Raw genomic sequence first — 19,975 nt, forward strand, 5'->3', positions numbered from 1 at the left:
GTTGTTTTTTTTTTTTGTTATTAAATTGTATGAACTGTTTATATATTCTGGAAATTAAACCTTTGTCAGTTGCATCATTTGCAAATACTTTCTCCCATTCTGTATGTTGGCGTTTTGTTTTACTTACGGTTTCCTTTGCTGTCCCATTTGTTTATTTTTGCTTTTATTACTATTGCCTGGGTAGACTGCCCTAGGAGAACATTGCTGAGATTTATGACAGAGGATGTTTTGCCTGTGTTTTCTTCTAGGAGATTTATAATGTCTTGTCTTATGTTTAAGTTTTTAAGCTATTTTGAGTTTATTTTTATATATGGTGTTAGGGAGTGTTCTAACTTCACTGATGTACATACTGCTGTCCTAACTGCTCTTCTAATTGCTTTAGCTCATATAGGGAATAGTGAAAACCAGTGGCGCAGATCCTAGAGCTAATGGTCCATCCAGTGTACACAGCTGTACCTTCCGAGGTTGCATACGATTTTTTTTTTATAAAATGGAGAAAATATAGTGTAGTAATTTAAGTGATCTAAAATAAACTGATTATCCAAAACTTGGATATTGAATTTTTTTAATGTTTCTGTAACACTGAAGTCTTTTGATTCATTCATTCACCATGCATTTATTGAGCACCTATCTAATACCCGATATTGTACAAAATGCTAAAGAACCAGAGGTAAAAAACGTTGTTTCAGTTTTGATCCAATTAATGAATATTTTGGTAAGAATGTAAAGCTGTGTAGCTTTTCATAAGACAGTCATACCAACTTCATTTAGATTTTTATTAGAGTTGGTTGACCCGTATAGTTTATATGTGCATTATAAACATCATAGATATAAAGATACCAGTTCTATTCATGCCATTTTGATGGGTTTTCCTGGAGCATATGACTCTAAAGGAAGTTCTTTATGATTTCTTAAATTTTGGTGGGAGGAGTAGGTCATTAGGTTTATTTATTTATTTATCTATCTTTATTTGACGGAGGTACTGAGGATGGAACCCAGGACCTTGTGCAGGCTAAGCATGCCCTCCACCACTGAGCTATACCCTCCCTTCTATGATTTCAAATAAAAAGTAGATATGCATTCGGTAGTCACATTTCTGACTTCTTATACTCTACTTAGCCGGTGGGTAGACTTTATTTTTCCATTTCAACTATCTGGAGCACTATAATGGACCAGGGAGTTAACACAGAAGGACTAAGGGGAAACTAATCACAAAGCCCATGCACCTTTCTCCAGTAAGAAGGTTAAATATTTTCCAAGTCTTGAGGCTAAATAATTGTGTGTGAAGTGACCACTTAGAAGCAGGATTGTGGAGGGAGAACCCAGAACTTCTTACAGCAGTCAGGGTGATTTGGTGTGGGAACTGTCTTCGTACACAGGCAACGTGCACATTACCGTCTTCCCTTCATGTTCTGAAGATGGCCTTAAATCATCCAAAAATGCTGGATTTTCTTCCATACATTCTCTTTGAAAAACTACACAAGTATATGTTTCAGCTTAGAGACATTTCCATCAAAAGAGGTTAAGATACTTTTTCATCTTTTAGAGTAGTAGGGTTGAGTTAAATGGGACATTCACTTATGTGGAACTCTTCGTTCCCTGATGGCACTTGTTAAATGAGGTATTACAGAATTGATCTATCATTTATAGAACTTTCATTTGAAAAATTACATAGGACACACACACATATATCCAAGTGTAATTTTCTCTTTAACTGAAGAACAAAAAAAAAAGGGCCTTGAGAATTTACCTAGTTCTCTGGAAGGATACCATTAAAGTACTAAGTTCAAATGTGTTATATATAAAATGTTGTTTCATACAACTCTAGAAGGAAAGATTTCAAGCTGAGCTGGCAACTCACTTCATTTATAAATAGCTATTCAAAACAAAACTGGCCGGCCACCTGTCTTCTAAAGTTATACTAACCTTCACTATTTAATTGCCTGAATGTGGCCGTATGATTTGTGTTAGAAAAGAGAGCTCGGTTTGGTGAGTGGGTCTCATAAGTCATGCTGACTTATTTAATAACTTCTTTATCCTAGGGCACTCAGATCAATATGTTTTGAGGAAGAATCCTAGGTACTACCTTGAAGGATAAAAGGAAATTAATAATAGAGTATGGTGAATGGCAAAGTTTATACTTTTTCTTGTCTAACAATTTCTATACTGATTTATGGCGCTTGGAAGTTGCTGATTGCAGCAATAAATCTCAAGGTGAATCTCCCTTAGATATGAACTATCTGGATATAGGACCTAAAGATAGGGCATTGCTCTATAGTAGATGGTTTTTGCTTGCCATTTCAGAGACAGCAGCCCTCATTAAGCAATTCATTATTGTCTAAGGTTGAAGCAGCTGTGGATTACTATAATTATGAATGTATTATGTCCTTGCCAATCTACTATGAATCCTAATTCAAACTTTACATGTCTCTTTGGAGCCTTGTTCGTTTTCTCGTGATTATGTTATTCCTGACAAATGGTAGTTTTGAGATGCCAAAGTTGCTTAAGTTTGTTTTTTATAGGGGCATAACCTGTTGTCCCTTATTTTTAGAATGCCTAATAACCTTTTCATTTTTAGTGTTACACCAGGTTCAAGTAGCCAGTCTTTATAACGTCTGGCTGCATTTTTATCCACCCATTTCCTCTGAGGATTGCCACAGGACTGCAATTTCCAAGACTCTCTTGACTTTTTAGGTTGTGTGATGAAGTGGAAAGCAAGAGAGTGCTTAAGAAATCTTTCTGGGGTGTTAGAATTTTAAATCACTTTGTTGGGTTCACATAGTGAATTGTTTATGTATTTATGGTTTAGAACTGATCAGATTGTTTTGTGATTATCTGTTTAGGCATTTCTGAGGCTAGACTGTAAGCTCTTTCAAGGTGGCAACTCTGTACAACTTATTTCTGTACACCTGGAACCCAACACAATGTTCAAAACATGAGGGCAAATAATAAATGCAAGCTAAACAACGTCAGTTGTGTGCACACACACGTCTGCTAGTTTTGCTTTAGTTTGGCCATTCGTCCACACCAGCGTTTGGTAAACATTCTGTAAAGAGCCATATAGTAAATACTTCAGGCTTTGTGTACCATATGGACTCTATCTCAGAACTAGCTATTAACAATATATGAACAATTGAGTGGAGGTATGTTCCAATAAACCTTTATTCACAAAACCAGATGTTTTCACTGTGGTTTGCCGCCCTGGATTTAGATCAAGACTCACGAACAGGTTTCATCTCCTGTGCCAACTTTGGTTGATTGGTTGCTGCCTGGAATATTGTATTGAGAAGGATTCTCAGGGTGGGTCTGGGCTCAGCGGCAAATAATTCTTTGATTGATTAATGTCTGCCATTGGCATTACTTTGATCCTTCCTGTAATTTACTTTAAGGACACTGTGACCTGTGGAGATGGCTAACTTTATTTCTTTGCTTTGGGTGCTGGCATTAGTTTTTAATTCCTCGCTAACAAATCAAAGGCATCTTAAGGCACATGTTTTGTGTCTCAACTTTATCCCTGGCTTCATCTCAATTTTACTGTCTTTTTTTCCTTAGTCTCAAATTCCTAAAACTTACCTACCTAATACATTTATGAAACTATAGATTTTGTTGAAGCAAAGGACTATAGGAAATATGAAAGGGCCCATCTATAAAACATTGATTATCACACCTACCTTTCAGGATCATTGTGAGGATTAAATGAAGTAATTCATATAAAGTACCAAGCATAGTACCTGGCACACAATTAGTACTCAGTAAATGGTAGCTGTTGGATATATGTCTGCTAAAGAGCTGGGCCAACCCACCTAGATAGGTATATTACACTCCCTATGATTTCTCCAGCCCCCCTCCCAGGTAGGTGGGAAAACTGGCAATGGGAACACTCTCTTGATTACTCAGATTTTGTCTTTTGAAGTCTCTCTCAGTGGCAAATACTAGGCTACCCTATGCATTTGAGTCTTTTTTTCCTATTCTTCTGTTTGTGGGGAACTTGATGATGAAATAGGATCATGTATCCACAGGGAGGATAATGAAGTGGGATTTGGGGGTGGGGAGACCACTGGGCTTCTTTCTTACTCTACTGAGGCAACTTCCATACATGTCTTAAAAGAGAAAAGCTCATCTTAGTTTTATTCCTCTGACTTTTGGGGCAACAGTTTTACAATTTGGGGTGAATGATTCCAAGTAAGTTGATGATACTTTAGTTAACAGTTCTTTTCATAAACATTTTTGCTGACTTTTAAAAGAAATGACTAGCATAAGACAGCCAGATGTGTTATAACTCTGCATATTTTTAAAAGAAGTTGGTATAAAAACTTGGTATAAATTCTACACTTGAGAGTAATGTGGAAGGAAAGCCGAGAATCTACCAGTTGTCTGGACCAACCAGAGACGTGAGAATGTGAGGACTAGATGAGGAAGAGAGAATGAAAACCACACTGGGTGCTCTTTGGGCAGTCAAGGCTTCTTAGGGCCTAATACTGTTCTTAACTCATATTCTTTATAATAAACTCATTTTAATGAAAAGAAATTTAGGAACTAATAACCCCCGCCTCCCCAACAACAGAAAGTTATGCCTGGTTTTATCTGGGCAAGCATAGTACACATCTCTCCCTTCCTTATGTTCCTCAATGGACCCAGTGGCTGGTATCCCAACATCTCAGAGCACGAGGCCATCTGGAAGCTTCCCTCCTGTTATTTGCAGCTTTTATTCACCCCTGGCTCGCATTCATCCACATTTTCGAAAATTCCTGTCAATAAAATATACCGTCTGTGCTGCCTGTGTTGACCTCTTCTTCCTCTTTCTCCTTACCCCTTTAGCTGTGAGCCTCCTAGTCATGTCGTAGCTCTTAGCTCAAGCATCACTCTCTCAGGGAGGCCTCCCTTCTCCTCTTTATCAGGTGCTTTATATTCTTTTGTTAGACCCCCTCAAAGAACCTTGTTCCTTGCCTTACCGCACTTCTGCTCGTATTTATTCCCTTAAGTGATTGGTTGATTCTTGTCTCCCCACTAGATCATAAGCACTATGAGGGCAGAGACACATTGATTTGTGTCCACCATTTGTCCTAGCAGCTCGCACAGTGCCTGACACATAGTAGACACTCAAGTATTCATCAAAAAGGTTGGTTCTAGCCCACGACTGCACATCTGCTCATCCAGCTGTTGCCTTTTGGAGCTGAAGTAGGACGTGGGAAAGGGTATATTTTTCTCTGAACTATTTGCCTGTTCAAATTTTAAAATGTGCCATTTTATATTTACACAAGCAAGTGCATTCACTGCCGAAATTATAGCATTTCCACGCAATTAGGTATCCCATTTTCCTCTTGCTAAAATAAGATACCCTTTTAAACTCTGTATGCAAAGGGTGCAGCACTGCTGGTGATGCTGATTTCCTTTCCACTGCATTTTGCTGCAACTCTCCAGGCTTCAACATTCTACTGGTGGTCCCCAGCAGAGGTCAGGTCAGTGCTCCGATCATGCCTGGGCATGGTCAAGAGACCATCACTGTGTTTTCAAGGTGCTTTGCCACAGGTCATTCTGTGGCCTGTTCCACACAGCTTGCTGAGATTTGCTTGATTGCTCACAAGCTGTTGGAAGAGGGTTGCAGGTGCTCCTAGCATCAGAAGTACTCAAGGTCAGTTAGCTTGCTTTAGGGAGGGCTTGGTCTTTCAGAGGCTGAACAGACTGGCAATGTTAGGCTGTTAAAAAAAAAAAAAAAAAAGCCTGTGGCACTGAAGGTAGACAGGCCGTGTGGGAATGTCGCTGCTACATGCAGTCAGGGTTGTTACAAGAATTAAAAATATTTACGTGCCAGGCTGAGTCCTGGGGGATGCAGAGGGCTGTTATTGTGGAGAGTCTAGTACGACTCTGGAGGTCCATCAGAATTTGTTGTCCAGCTTTGTGAAAATTCACATACCTAGATGTTACAAAATCAGAACTCTATGGGGAAGAAACTGGTGGGTTTCACCCTTCAGTGAGCTTGTTAAAATACAGCGCAAATTTAGAAAGCAGATTCTAGAGTCCTACCCAAAATATCTTGATTTACTAAATATAGAGCAGGACCCAGATTTTGCATTTTTAAGAAGACACCACTTATCCCCAGTCCCAGGTAATTCAGAAGCCGTTGGTTAGAGTACCACCCTTGAGAAATACTGATCAGATCCAACCACCTGATTTTGTAGAGGAAACTAGAGCCATGTACCTAGTGCCCTTCTCATGTGAGGATCTAGTAAAACTTCACTGTGACCTGGTTCATGAACTTAATACCTGAGTTCTCAGAATGGGGCGCTAGATACTCTGTGTGTGTGTGTGTGTGTGTGTGTTTCTGGGAAAAGGATCCATTGCTCTCATCGGATTTTCATTTAGGTTCAAAATTATACAAAAATAACAGGAAGCACTTTCTTGGTTTGAGATACAATGGCTCTGGCTCTGCCTAAATCAGCTGTCCTGTTTCCCGTGGAATTAACAAGATTTGGTGCTCCAGAAATGTAACATAGTAGGACCTTTATATATGCCTTATGGCAGAAAAGTGGCAAATGTCAGTGATAGAAAGAGACACAAGGGGCCTGGTCCTTTTATCTTTTATGTTTGTTTTTGTATAGAATGAACACTCATAGAGCATTAAGCCTAGTTTTAAAGCTCCCCCCCCCATCACTTTCTTCCGGCATGCCTATCCCGGGTTAGATGTTGGGGAAACCTTTGTATGTGAAAAAAGCGTTTGTCCTACCTGCTAGTTGCTCATAAACTAGTGAGGAGACAGATAGGTGATAAACGGAGACAGTCTGCCTAATTGATGGAGAGCTGTCATAGAGGTCTGACGAAGGACAGGGCTGTGGCAGTCCCAGTGAAGGAGCAAAAGCTTTTGTTCTAGAAGATACTTTTACAGCATGTGATGCCTCCTATCTGTGCTGGAGACGTTTTAAGACAAGTGGACCAGAGATGCTGCTGAATGCATTCTTTATTGACCAGAGTGTGAGAAGCAACAAATTACGTTTGCCTTTTTCGGTGAACCTCGAAGTAGTGTTGCTGGTTGGCCTTGCAGGTAGAGCCAGCAATAGAGAAGAGTCAATTAAACCTTCAAGCTGTACAGGTTTTTGTGTTTTCCTCCATACAGGGTTAAATGTCAGAGTAGACATTTATCTTTCTTGACCTTCACTTGCCAACTTCACGTCTCAGTCCCAGGAATTTCCTTGTGTGCTTTTCTGCTTCTCATTCCCCCTCGCTATGTGTAACAGTCTGATCAGCTTGTCCACATTAAGATTTGAACATTCCTTGATGTATTACTTCTCCTTAACATTTTTGCCTTTTGAGAAAGAGAACTGGCATAAATCAGAGATTGAAAGCTATGATGATAGAATTTCAGAACTCAAAACCGAAAGGGAAAGTGATTTGGGGCAGGGATCCTTTTTGGGTTCCTCAAGTCACACTGCATGAGACAGTTACTAGATTCCTGGCAGAAAGATGGACCCTTCTTCAACGCCCCACCACCACATTCAAGGAGCTTAAATCTGATACTAGTTTTGAGGCACTTATTTTTTTTTTTAATTGAAGTATAGTCGATTTACAATGTATGTTAATTTCTGGTGTACAGCATAATGTTTCAGTTATATATATATATTCCTTTTCATATTCATTTTCATTGCAGGTTATTACAAGATATTGAATATTGTTCCCTGTACTATATGGTAGGACATTGTTTATCTAGTTTATATATAGTAGTTAGTATCTGCAAATCCTGAACTCCCAGGTTCTCTTCCCCCTCTTCCCTGCCACCCCCACCCCTGGTAATCTTAAGTTTGTTTTCTATGTCTTTTAGTCTGTTTCTGCTTTGTAAATAAGTTCATTTATCTCATTTTTTAGATTCCACATATAGGTGATATCATATGGTATTTTTCTTTCTCTTTCTGGCTCACTTCACTTAGTATGACAATCTCCAGGTCTATCCATGTTGCTGCAAATGGCATTATTTCATTTTTTATGGCTGAGTAATATTCCACTGTGTGTGCACGTATGCATATATATACACACACACACACATATGCACATACATACATAGATAGTTACATCTTCTTTATCCAGTCATCTGTTGATGTACATTTAGGTTGCTTCCACATGTCTTGGCTATTGTAAATAATGCTGCTGTGAACATTGGGGTGCATATATCTTTTTGATTTAGAGCTTCCTCCAGATAAATGCCAAGGAGTAAGATTCCTGGATCATATGGTAAAAGTCATGTCAGACTGAGGACATCAACTCAGCTGGCACTGGCCTTGTGCTTCTCTGCCACTGTGACCACACCGGCTCTGTGGAGGTGCTCCCTAAAGAGCCTGATAGGAAGCTGTGGGCAGGAGTCAAGTGAGGCCCAAGAAGGGTTCTCTGGCCCCGTTACCGGCCAAGGAACATTTTGTCTAAGTTTTGGCTGCCTCCCTGAGGGACTGCTCTATTGTCACAGCTGCAGAGTTCTTCTTGATTAATAATTCATGAGTGTTTTATAATTCATTTATAACAGTTGGTGCCATTGGCTTTCTAAATCCCCAAGGGCATTTTTAGTTAGCAATATGCATGGAATTTTCTAGAACACATTTGTATAGCACTCATGGAAGTTATTTTTTCCTCAAGCCTTATAGCCCAACATTAAGAAATGGAAGGGAATTTTACCAGTAATTAACCATAATTTTCTCTGAAATAGGAAACATTTTTTTCTGTAAACATACATTACCTTGCATATTTTTGTTCTGTAGATCTCAAGTGTATAGAATGTGAAACAATTTCTTCCTTTTTTTTTTGTAACTGCTGAAAAGATAAGAACTCACCTATCACAATTTGACAAGACCACTTTTGGCTGAGTGCTGCTTGTTTTCTCAACAGATTTATGAAAAACTACTGGTTGGCTGTTTTTATGTTGCCATCTCTCAGGAGAATTTAGATGTGTGTATGTGCTTTAAAAAAAAATTGGAAAGAAGGACCACAGAGCTAGTTTAGTATGACCTATTCCCCCAACTCTCGGAATGTGTGTGGTAAATGAGGGACAAAGAATTTATTAATCATACTTTAGTAGTAGTAGAGAAATAACCACAACTTTTCTTTAGACAGTAAAAAGATAAATTTTTAATCCCTTAGAGTTTGAATGTAGATTTGACCAAAATAATAAGATTAGGGAAATAGACCACATGGCTAAACAGTATTTGATACCTTACTTTGATGTTTATATATAAAAAGGAACCATCTGCTGTCAGGGAAGCCATCATTCAGGAAGTGGAGTTTGAGTTGTGTTTTCACACCTTGGCATGCTTGGCGCTACCATGTGAATATGCCTCAGATTATGTATGAATCAGATGACTCATAAAGATGTCCAAGTTTATCACTTGAGGAGTCTCAGAGGAATTGTCCTGAATAACCCATAACTTAGCAGTCATCAGCTGAATGTTTAAACTAATAAAACCTTCAATCTCCATATCAGGTAGGTTAGGTTATAGGGCTCCACATCCCTAGCATGCTGACTGTATGCCCTCTGTGGTGGTCATCCTGCCACAAAACTGACTAGCATTTGCACGTCCACAGCTTTGGTTCCCCAGAGCAATCTCATCTCCGTAATAAGCACAGGATTTCATTTACATACTTAAGGCGTAAGCCTGAGACTTTCCTGATGCCATGTCTCTTGAAGGAATCAACTTTGCCTTCCTGAGGCAGAATTACAAATTAAGGAGTGCAGGATGGTCCTCTCAAAGATGCTTTTCTTATTTAAATAACCCCTGAGTCAAAAGTGGCAAAGACTGAAAATGGCAAGAAATGACGCTCTCAGCAGGCAAGAGGGAAGAACGACTCCCTTACCTTCTGTCTTCTTCCTGGTGGGCAAGGGCATGCCCTCTGACTTTGTTTTTAAGTGCCTGGTGCCAAAGAGCAGTTGTCAAAAGTTAATGATGCTCTGCCTAAGGAAGATGGATTCTGAGGTGGACTTAAGTATATTCATGTGCGGTCTGCGCTTGCTGCTGCCAAATCCTCACATGAATATTCCTTTCCCTTCAAGGGCAGAGCAACCTTGTCTGCAGTAGACTCCCCCCTCTAGTCTGTCTTCTGATGGCACGGATTTTGAAAGATCTCCTTTATGATCTCTCCTTTATCCCCTCAATGCCTAGCGATCATCGCTGAGTTACTGTTTCCCCAAATTCAGCTCTTTTCTGCTCAGTATTTGCAGAATTGATTTCCTACCTTACCTCCCTTGTGTCTTCCTCAGTGTCAAAGTCTGCTTCTCCCCAGAGGGTCACTGATCAGATGCCGTCAGAGCCAGATATAGCGCCTTATTGTGTGAGATCAGTGTTAACTTTACCCCTAGCGTGGATCCAAGGAGCAGCCGCTTTGCTTTAGTGTCCTTTTGATCCAGTTTTAGAAGCCCGTGTCCTTTCACGATCGCCCCTCATATCAGAAGCATATCACTGTGTGTTCCAAGGCTGGCATGTATGTTGTGTAAATAGAAACTGAAGGGCGCTGCCATCTGTTATTCGCCCCATTCCCTTCAGTGGAGCTTGAGGATTTCTCTCTGCCAAATTATAGTATGTGTGCGCGCACACGCGCTCACATTAAATAAAATGAAGGGGAAAGGGTAATTTATAAAATCAGAGAATTTGAAGGATATTAAAATTCCGAAACTTCCTTTTATCTTCGCAAAGCACACTCTAGAGCTTGAGGCAAAAGAGGGTATTTCTTCTCAGGATGCATTTCCCAGGTTTTGTCATCTTAGAATCTCATCTGTTGGCTTTTCAAAGTTGCTTTGAAATTGGGTCTTTACATCAGGACCAACAGTTATAACACAACTCATTACAAACTTAATGATAAGTCCATTCCTTGGTTTTAAAAATAATTTCTAAGTAAGAATGTATTGGGTACAAGGGAAGCTTTCTTTTCTTTGAATACCATACCTAATTTTTAAAAATATAAAACTGCATACTATAGACTAAGTTTTAGGTAATAAAATAGGACGTTTGATTAAAAAGTGGAGGGCAAAAAATAAAAAACTCCCACAACTATGAAATATGCAGTATTAAATGGAAAATATAAGGCATATCTTCATAGTTAAGGGCATCAGAAGCCTGTTTTTATATTAAATCTATTACAGTTGAAAATGAATAGTAACTTGCCCTTTGCAAGTTTCCAGAGAAAAATACTAAAAGTGATTTGAAACTAGGTCTAATTTACTCGTGATCTTTTTCTAATATAGGCTCTATTAGAATTTAATTCAATATTACTTACTATCTTTTCTTGAAAATAGCTTTTGTCTCCCTGGAACTTACAACCAAAATCATTTGTCTGGCGTTTTTCTTTGGAGTTCTATAAAATACGTCTAATACCTTTTCTTTTTTAAGGGGTGGTGGGTATTCCATAAAATACAGAGAGGTGGATCGTTTTCAGGCTTACAGTTAAATGTTCAAAGTCAATTTAGCACATTATGTTTCGCCTTACTCTGCTTTCTCATCATTTTCAATAGCACCTCCGTCATCTTTAGTTTCCAGTTTTGCAACATTGAAGCCATTTTATGTGTTTTTCTTTTCCATCTGTCACCAAGCTTTGCTTGTGTGCTTTTATTCTCTTCTCAAGGGCTTTATCCTAGCTTGGGGCTGCTTTACCCAAAAAAGGAAGGACCACAGTAGGCATCACCTACTTTTTAAAATACAATTTTTTTTCTGGTTCAAAAGTGATTGGTGTTTCCTGCTCCAATCTACCATTCATTGCATAACCAGGGATAAATTACTTAGCCTCTCAATTACTTAACCTCTCTGAGTCTGTTTCCTCATCTGTAAAAATCTCAAAGGGCTGTTGTGAGGATGAAATAAGCGAACACAAGTGAAGCATTCAGCACAGTGCTTGGCACATAGAAAGTGGCCATTTTTCTATTTTTTTTTTTTTATTTTAGAAAATTTGGAAAATACAGACAACTGCATAGAGAAAAAATATTACTCAAACTCTTTCTACTCTGAGATAACTAATTATACATTTTAATATAATTCAGCCACTTTACCCTCATACAGGTAGTAAACAAACTGCTATGTAATTTGTTCTTCATTATGAACACCTTCCCACGTAATTAGTATTCTTTCAAATTGTATTGCATTGCATGGCTGTCCAACAATGTAATCAACCAATTTCTACACAAATTTTCATTGTCATGAATTATATTCTGATAAACATGTTTGCACACAAGTCTTTATGCTCATCTTTAACTTTTCGTAAAATGAATTCCTAGACAGACAATTACTAGGTTAAAAGTGTAAACTGAAGTTTTCGTTTCATTTTTTAATTTACTATCTGAAAAGATGGTTCAATTTATATTCTAATCCTAGTGTAGAGGGCCAGTTTTTCTTTCCTTCAGACTTTTTGCTTGTTTCCTCACTTTAATCTTCTTTTATTTCAGTGCATTTTAAATTTAGCTCCAAGCACATTCATCTTCAGATAAGATTGAATAACGTCTTTCACGCTTTTTGATGTTTCAGTTGTTTCCTGTTACTAAGTGCTACAAATCAAAACGCCCTGGTTGAACAGGGAGTTAAGACTTCTCCAAGTGCCAGCTCTCTCACATGCTTCATTTCATCAACTTTTTTTTTTAATTATTTCTCCCCATGAACTCACATGTACTACTTTCTAGATTGCTTTTCTTTCCTCCAGCCAGTACTTCTTACTTGAAAACTGATCTTTAAACTCCACTGGAATGATTTCTTCATTTTTTTTCTTGTGCCCTCTCTTTAATTTCTCTCCCTAGAGGCCACTCAGCATGTACTAAAGTTCATATATTAAATAAATGTTAATTCATCTCAAGATTCATGCCTATGTTTGTATTGGTTTGTAAAATGCGTTTTTCTAGTGTTTCACCTGTGCGTGTTTGTGTGTGAAAACTGCACATAGGTTTATGGCAGACGTTTGTCCTCCCAACAGTGTCCAATCTAATGTGCTTTACTCAGCAGACATTCAATAAATTGGAATTGGCTGGCTGATGGGTTTCCTTTTTAAGATGAATTATGAAGCATTTAGCAGCTTTAAAAATACACTTTTTTTGCACTCCCCCTTCCCCCTGTCAAATTCTTACATATACATTGGTTATTTCTTAAAGAACACGCAACTGTTATAGTAAATAATGTTTTAGCATAATTACCATTATCAGCATCCTACCTACTCAGTACTCAGAATTTATAGCCTTAATCATCCTTCTGCTTTTATCCTGTCATCCACCGAGTCCTTTTTACAGGGCTTACTGCCCTTTACTGTCATCCAGACTGAAGTTGGCATGGGTAATATAAATGAATGCACATTCTGTAGGAAGGTGCTTTGGCACCTTTTGTGCCCTACCTCATAGCTCATCTTTGTATTCCAGCTGTTAATCACCTTCTCAGGTGTAACCAGAGGAACCTATGAGCCTGTATCTTCCACTTTCTGCCCTGGGGCTTCTCTGCCACCATCTGGGGTGTGTTTGGGAACCTACTCAGCAGTTCAGACAAGCAAAAAACCTGAACGTCCCGGTGGAGTTAACATCCCCACAAGGCAATCTTTAACTCAGGACACACTTCTGAGACACTCAAACATGACTGCTCAGAGGGTCCCTAGCGGAATTGGGTCCATTGCCAAATGAAGAAATAGAGGCAAAAATGGAGAAGATTAAACAATTATGGAGAGGAAGTTGTTAAATAAAGCTTCATATACAGCCTCGTATGTGAAGTATGTAATTTACCATTTTGGCATGTAAATGATGACTTGGGTTTCAGCTGTTTACTTCCTAAAATAATGGCATCAATGGTAATTAAAGACCAAATATAGTTCCATTTGCCAGGAGAAAACCATACTCTTATGTTCCACGTAGAACATGAAAGGAAGTTCTGATTACAGGCAAAGAATTACGAGCTGACACAAAGTTTTCTCCAAAGGCTATCTCAAAGTCCCCAATTCTTGGATACAGTGAAGATATTAAGCTTCTATGGTGCCAAGCACTGAGCTGGATGCTGGGGAAACACGAGGATGTGTAAGATACAGGCTTCACTTCAGCCAGACTGGAGAGCTAAAATACCTATACCTCTATAAATGCTTAAAAGACTGTTGGCTGCTATGAAGTGGGTTCACTGATAGAGTTTATAGCATTTGAGCCAACTTTGAAGGATGTGCAGGACTGGCCAAACACATAATTTGCTTCTTTCCCTCAAAGCTATTGTGAAAATGCAGAATGATAACAGCCTAAATGCTCAGGAAAGTATAAAGCACAGCACAAATGCAAGACACTGATAATGGTCTGACAATATTACTGTTTCTGGAATAGTCCGTTTACAAGAATGTTCCATTTGGGACTTAAACTTAATAGCGCTTATCACTGATTAAAGACTAGATAAGTAATCCTATGTTTTATTTTTTCACTGCATTTTTAGAGTGCCAGTGAAATTTTAAAATTTAAATTGCTCTTTGTATTATCTATTACTTGTGCAGTAATTCCCACCAACAGCGTAGATGGGTTCCTTTTAGTCCACATCCTGGCCAACACTTGTTATTTGTGGTCTGTTTGATAGCAGTTCTGACAGGTGTGAGGTGATAACCTCACTGTGGTTCTGATCTGCATTTCCCCAATGATCAGTGATGTTGAGCATGTTTTCATGTGTTTGTTGATTTTCTTTGGAGAAATGTCTACTCAGAGTTCTACCCATTTTTTAAATGGATTTTAAAAAATAAAATTGTATGACTTCTTTGTATAATTTAGATAATAAAAGCCTCTTACCAGATACATTATTTGCAAATATCTTCTCCCATTCAGGAAGTTGCCTTTTTGTTTTGTTGATGGTTTCCTTTACTGTGCAAAAGCTTTTTAGTTTGATGTAGTCCCACTTGTTTATTTTTGCTTTTGTTTCCCTTGCCTCAGGAGACAGAGCCAAAAATATATTGCTAAGATCATTGTCAAAGAGCATATTGACTATGTTTTCTTCTAGGAATCTTACGGTTTCAGGTCTTATGTTCAAGTCTTTAATCCATTTTGAGTTTAGTTTTGTATATGCTGTAAGAAAATGGCCCTCCTGTTGTAGCTGGGCCACACTTGCTGTGGGCATGTAGTTTGCAGGGCTGACCCCCAGTGAAGCTGGTTGTACGCCCGGCTGTAACTATTGCAGGCGTTCTGGTTTGCAGGGCTGGCCGCTGGGGCAGGAGTCGCTTCACAGGGATGCCATTGCCTGACAGGGGTGCTGACTGGACTGGCAAGGCGGGGGCCATCTGGTGCTGGCTGAGGGCGCCTGCCTGGACGGGTGGGCAGGGTTTCTTTCTGGGTATTTTCAGTCTGCAGGTGGCTGAACCCACAGAGTGGAATCCGCAGATACAGGGGGCTGACTGTACGTGCAGTTATTGTTCTAGAAATGAAATGCCAAAATTTAACTCCAATATAGTAAAGGATATAGTCTCTACTCAAAGACCTACATTATGATTTTAATTAGAAGAGTAAATCAGTGGACACAATGAGAAGGAAATGTGTGGTATGCTTTCAGTCATACAGAGAACACCAATATTTGTAAAATGTGCATTGTGGAATTGCTCCCTGTACCTCAGAGATATTTCCAAGGAAAAAAATTAGACAGATGTTACACTGAATAGTGAGGTAGTATGAGTTTTAAAATAGTTATTTGGCAGTGTGTCTCTGCATTTTCCATTGTCAGGAGAAAATTGTTATTAAACTCTAGAATTAAATATGTTGTGCTAATGTGCTGAGTCCATTTACTTTTATGGAATAACTTTATTTGTTCTGCACTGGCTGGCTGGCAGAGAAAATGAATCGTGTTTGGTGATATTTTTAAGCTGTAATTTCATCAGCAGCCTACTTAGGGGATCTAAATATAAATCTGGAAATTAAAAGTGTTGTGTGCTTTACTTGGTTGCTCTGAAGACAGAAACTCCCACCACTTCCCAGTCGAGTTTTCCTGAAAAGTCGGTGGTCATTGTCCTGGCAAGTTTCTTTTCATCCTAAATTGTGCTAACATTTAGAAGGAAAACTATGAAGGTTAGAAAAAATAACATTTTTAAGATAATATTTTAAATTACAGGAATTTTTTTTTTAATATTGCGCTATGTAGATGTGTCTTTGCCTTATTCTAGGCCCACATCCCAGAGACAGTCCTGTTTAACAGTTTTCTTCTGTCAGTTTTCTAGTGATTGTGAGTATAATTTTAAATGATACATGTATGCTACATTTATGTTGTCAACTTTAGACCCTATACATATGAGGCAGGACTGCACTGCAGGGAGGTGCCAGACTCTTGGCATTCTCAAGAGATATGCTTTTTTAAGAATTTCGATTCCCCTGAGTCATACATTCCTCTCTATCACTTAATTTGTCCCTTAAAGTTCTAGTTCTCTGGGATTCTCAACTGGAAGGGAGGAGAGTGCCATGGCCCTAGTTTACCAGAATAATGTACCAGAATCTTTGGCAAGGCCTTTTTCAAAGTACAGATGCCTTCCTTCCTTTCTGCCTCCAAGGGAGGCATGCTTACCTGGTTGAAAGTCACTGCATTTAATTTCAGATGTTACTAGTGGGGAGTACATTGTGCAGATAGTGTAGAAGCGGAGGGGAAAAAAAGTTCAGAATAATATATATAAAGGCCAAGACAAGGGATGAACACTTGAGTGGTGAACAGTTCTTTTTTCAGGTTAAGGGGCATCATTGTCTTAGATTTCTTTGTTTTCTGTTTCTCCCACTATCCCATCATCAGCCCTAGTGGAGGGCTTTCCTTTTTATTCACTTCAGAGAGTTCCTGCATAAGCATTAATGAGCCGAGAACAACAAAGCAGAGGTGCGGATGCCACAGCACAGGAGCACTTGCTGCTGAGACAATTACTAGCTTCTGCATTCTAGACAAGGATGAACCAGATTTATATCCAGCAAGATGACCATCACAGGGCCTTCCAGGTTCAGTGGAATAGTTGAAATGCTGAGTTCTAACTCCATGAGTGCCAATCCATCATCTCTTATACCTTTTAAACCTGGTAGAAAACCCTCAGAGGCCTGTGATTCTACGTATTTGAAGATCCCCCCTTACTTGGTAGAGTGGGGTCTACAAATAGCAGTGACAAGGGCATGCTCGTCTAAAGGTGTGGATCCACGATGCTTTGAGTTCTTACTACAGCACCTGAGGGGCAGGGAAAAGCCCAAGGTGAGAAATACTAATAGGGTTCTCTACTTCTTTTATCTGCAGACAGCAGCTGAATATGTAAAATCTCGACTCCCAGAGGCCCTTAAACAGCATCTTCAAGACTACGAGAAAGACAAAGAAAATAGTGTACTGTCTTACCAGACCATCCTTGAACAGCAGATTCTATCCATTGACCGAGAAATGCTAGAAAAATTGACGGTATCCTATGATGAAGCAGGTATGTTCGTCTTTAATACACATGCACACACACAGACATAATTTTTTACTCCCTGCAGAAATTTCTGTTTAGATTTGGGTCAAATTTAGACCCTTTTCTTTGGTAGAAGATAAAGGGCAAACTAGATTCTAAGTTATATAACATGGATTAACAGTAAGTTTCTTCTCTGTAGTTTTGTTATCAAAGATTTTGACAGGAGATGTCTAATAATGGCTCTTAAAAATCAAATCCCTTTTAAATTTTTTGCTCATTGTTAGATGGAATTTTTTCTGGCCTTTTCTCAAGCATATGCTCCTATTGATTTAATCTTTTAACGTGTCACTTCAGGTTTGGATATCAGCTGAAAACTTTTATATCCGATAATCTAAGAACTGTTACTTGCTTCAAGTATTATTTTTTAATTTCAGAGATTTTTTTCTAAAGAGGTCCCATTCTTTTTCTTAAAATTTCCAGCTGAACTTGGCTTTCTTTTCCTTTAGCTCCTCAGATGAATGCTAGCCCCTAACACCACACTGGACACTTCAGTTCACTGCCATCCAAAAGTTCATCCTGTCTGAGGGAGCTGCTTAGGGAAGGCATAGATAGACCTCCTCATGACATCGTTTTTATCTATTACATGACCTGTGAGCTAAAACCTAATTTTAATGAAACTGGTGCAGTATTACTTGAATTATTAAAATCTTTAGTAAAATTAAACTTACTTGGGAAATGTACCCTGATTAAAATTGTCATCTTCCCACCCCCCACAACAAAAAAAAAAAAAAAAAAAGGAGGAAAAAGTTGGGAAGATACGTTTCCAATGGTCAAATGTTGGTAGTATTAATCCCTATTTTAATAACAGGAACTTCTGTTTTTATTTCTACAAGGAAGTTGCTATTATGCATCTTATTTTCTTCATGATATAAATGGTCTCGACACTGACATTCTTAACATTTGATTTCAAGCTTGAATAGCAAACAGAATAGCAAATTTAAAAAAGGCCACCCATGCCCAACCACTAATGCAGTTTTCTAGTTATTAAGCTGTCCCCACTTACATGCTGCCCTCTGACCCCCTTACATCCCTCCTGGCAGGAGCCACATTTCTAGCCTTGCCCAGGACACCTCTTCTCTCTCTGATTCTCCTTTGCTTTATCAGTTTTTTCACATATATTGACTTTCATCTGCCTGTTGGGTGTTGAGGTATTTGGTCTCTGTATTTGTCTTGTTTTTAACATTCTTCTCTTTGAAATTCTCATTTATCTCCTTTCTCATCCTTAGTGAAATAAAGTAAGGCTGTGATCGGCCCAATCAAAATAATATTTAAATATTTATAGCATCTCAGAGAGCCTAGAGCTCAAATAGTCCACCACTTCCTGTCCCCATAACCATGTTATAATGTGAAAACTGAGACCCACAGACTTGCCTGCATTAACACAGTTACTTGGTTATAAACCTGGGACTCCAACCTCCTAATTACTAATCAAGCTGGGCTTTCAATGCAGGTTCTTACTCACTCAGTAGGCATTTGTTGAATGCATAGCAATATACTAGGCAGTGGAAGAAAGAGGAAAGAGTAGAGAAAAGGTGGGGAGGATTCTGAGACAGAGAAAAGAGATCTTAGTGAAGCCTAGCTGGGAGCTCAAACATAGATACGTGACTCCTGGAGAAAACTTCCCAAGGATCTGGGAATAAGTACACTCTGGAATATCCATAAGCTATTCAAGTTAAGCTGAGGGGATGTGGAGCCAAGGAATAGTGGAAGTGGCTCAAGTTGTGAATGGAATTCTTTAAGGGAGGGCATTTGCTTACACCCGAAGGACAAGCGATGAATGTGGATTTGTGAGGAGGAGAGAGGTGCAGTTTATGTGATAAAGGGGCCTAAGCAGACACCAAGGTGGGAATTACCATCAGCTGCAGCCTCCCACCACTCAGCGTTTCCTTCTGCAGGGATAATTTTCCATTCACCTGCACAGCTGTTGAGCAAGATTAATCTACAGAGGTCCACTGGTACATGACCCTTAGGCCAAATACTTTGGCATGGAATTAATCTATCAATAAACTCTGTGGCATGAAGCAGTGGAAGTAACTACAGGATTGAAACTTAGAGGATCTAAATTCCCAGCCTTTCCTCTAGCTCAGTACTGGTGTGATTAATGCTTAGAGCCTCTCTTTCTTCATGTATAAAGTTGGGCTAATAACATCTCAGGGGGTTATTATGATAATAAATTATGTCATGTTGGGAAAGTCCTTTGAAATCATATTGTAAATGCCACCAATGGTGAGTGAGAACAGATTTGGATCTCGTCCATGGCTCAGACCACCTTAAAGTACAATTAGAGTTTTTTCTGACATGTAGTGTTTGGGAACGCAGAGGCGAAGTTTTTAAAATGATCTTCAGAGGCTTTGAGAAGCCAAGCAGCATCTGTTTGTTATAGTACCCGCTCCAGGCTCAGCTTGCCCTTGGTCATTCCTGCATGAGGTGACATGTTCAGGGGGGTTGTGTGTACGGATGAATAAATGAATGTCACTGTGTGTTGTAAAATCAAATGGTCACTGCCTCCTCCTCCACTATCTATATATGAATGATTTCATTCAGAAAAATTAGGAGAAAATATGAAAAGTCA

General features: G+C 39.0%; 1 protein-coding gene across 1 annotated transcript in view; it reads left to right on the top strand.

Moving 5' to 3' along the window:
• The window catches only part of PPM1L (protein phosphatase, Mg2+/Mn2+ dependent 1L), a 261,472-nt gene that overhangs the window by 160,474 nt on the left and 81,023 nt on the right, over positions 1 to 19,975 (top strand). Inside the window, exon 2 of the mRNA XM_010976350.3 lies at positions 17,196 to 17,370. Coding sequence (XP_010974652.2) covers positions 17,196 to 17,370 — 175 coding nt within the window. The remainder of the gene's footprint in view (positions 1 to 17,195; positions 17,371 to 19,975) is intronic.

This window comes from Camelus dromedarius, chromosome 2, assembly GCF_036321535.1.
Source record: "Camelus dromedarius isolate mCamDro1 chromosome 2, mCamDro1.pat, whole genome shotgun sequence".
NCBI classification, from domain to species: Eukaryota; Metazoa; Chordata; class Mammalia; order Artiodactyla; family Camelidae; genus Camelus; species Camelus dromedarius.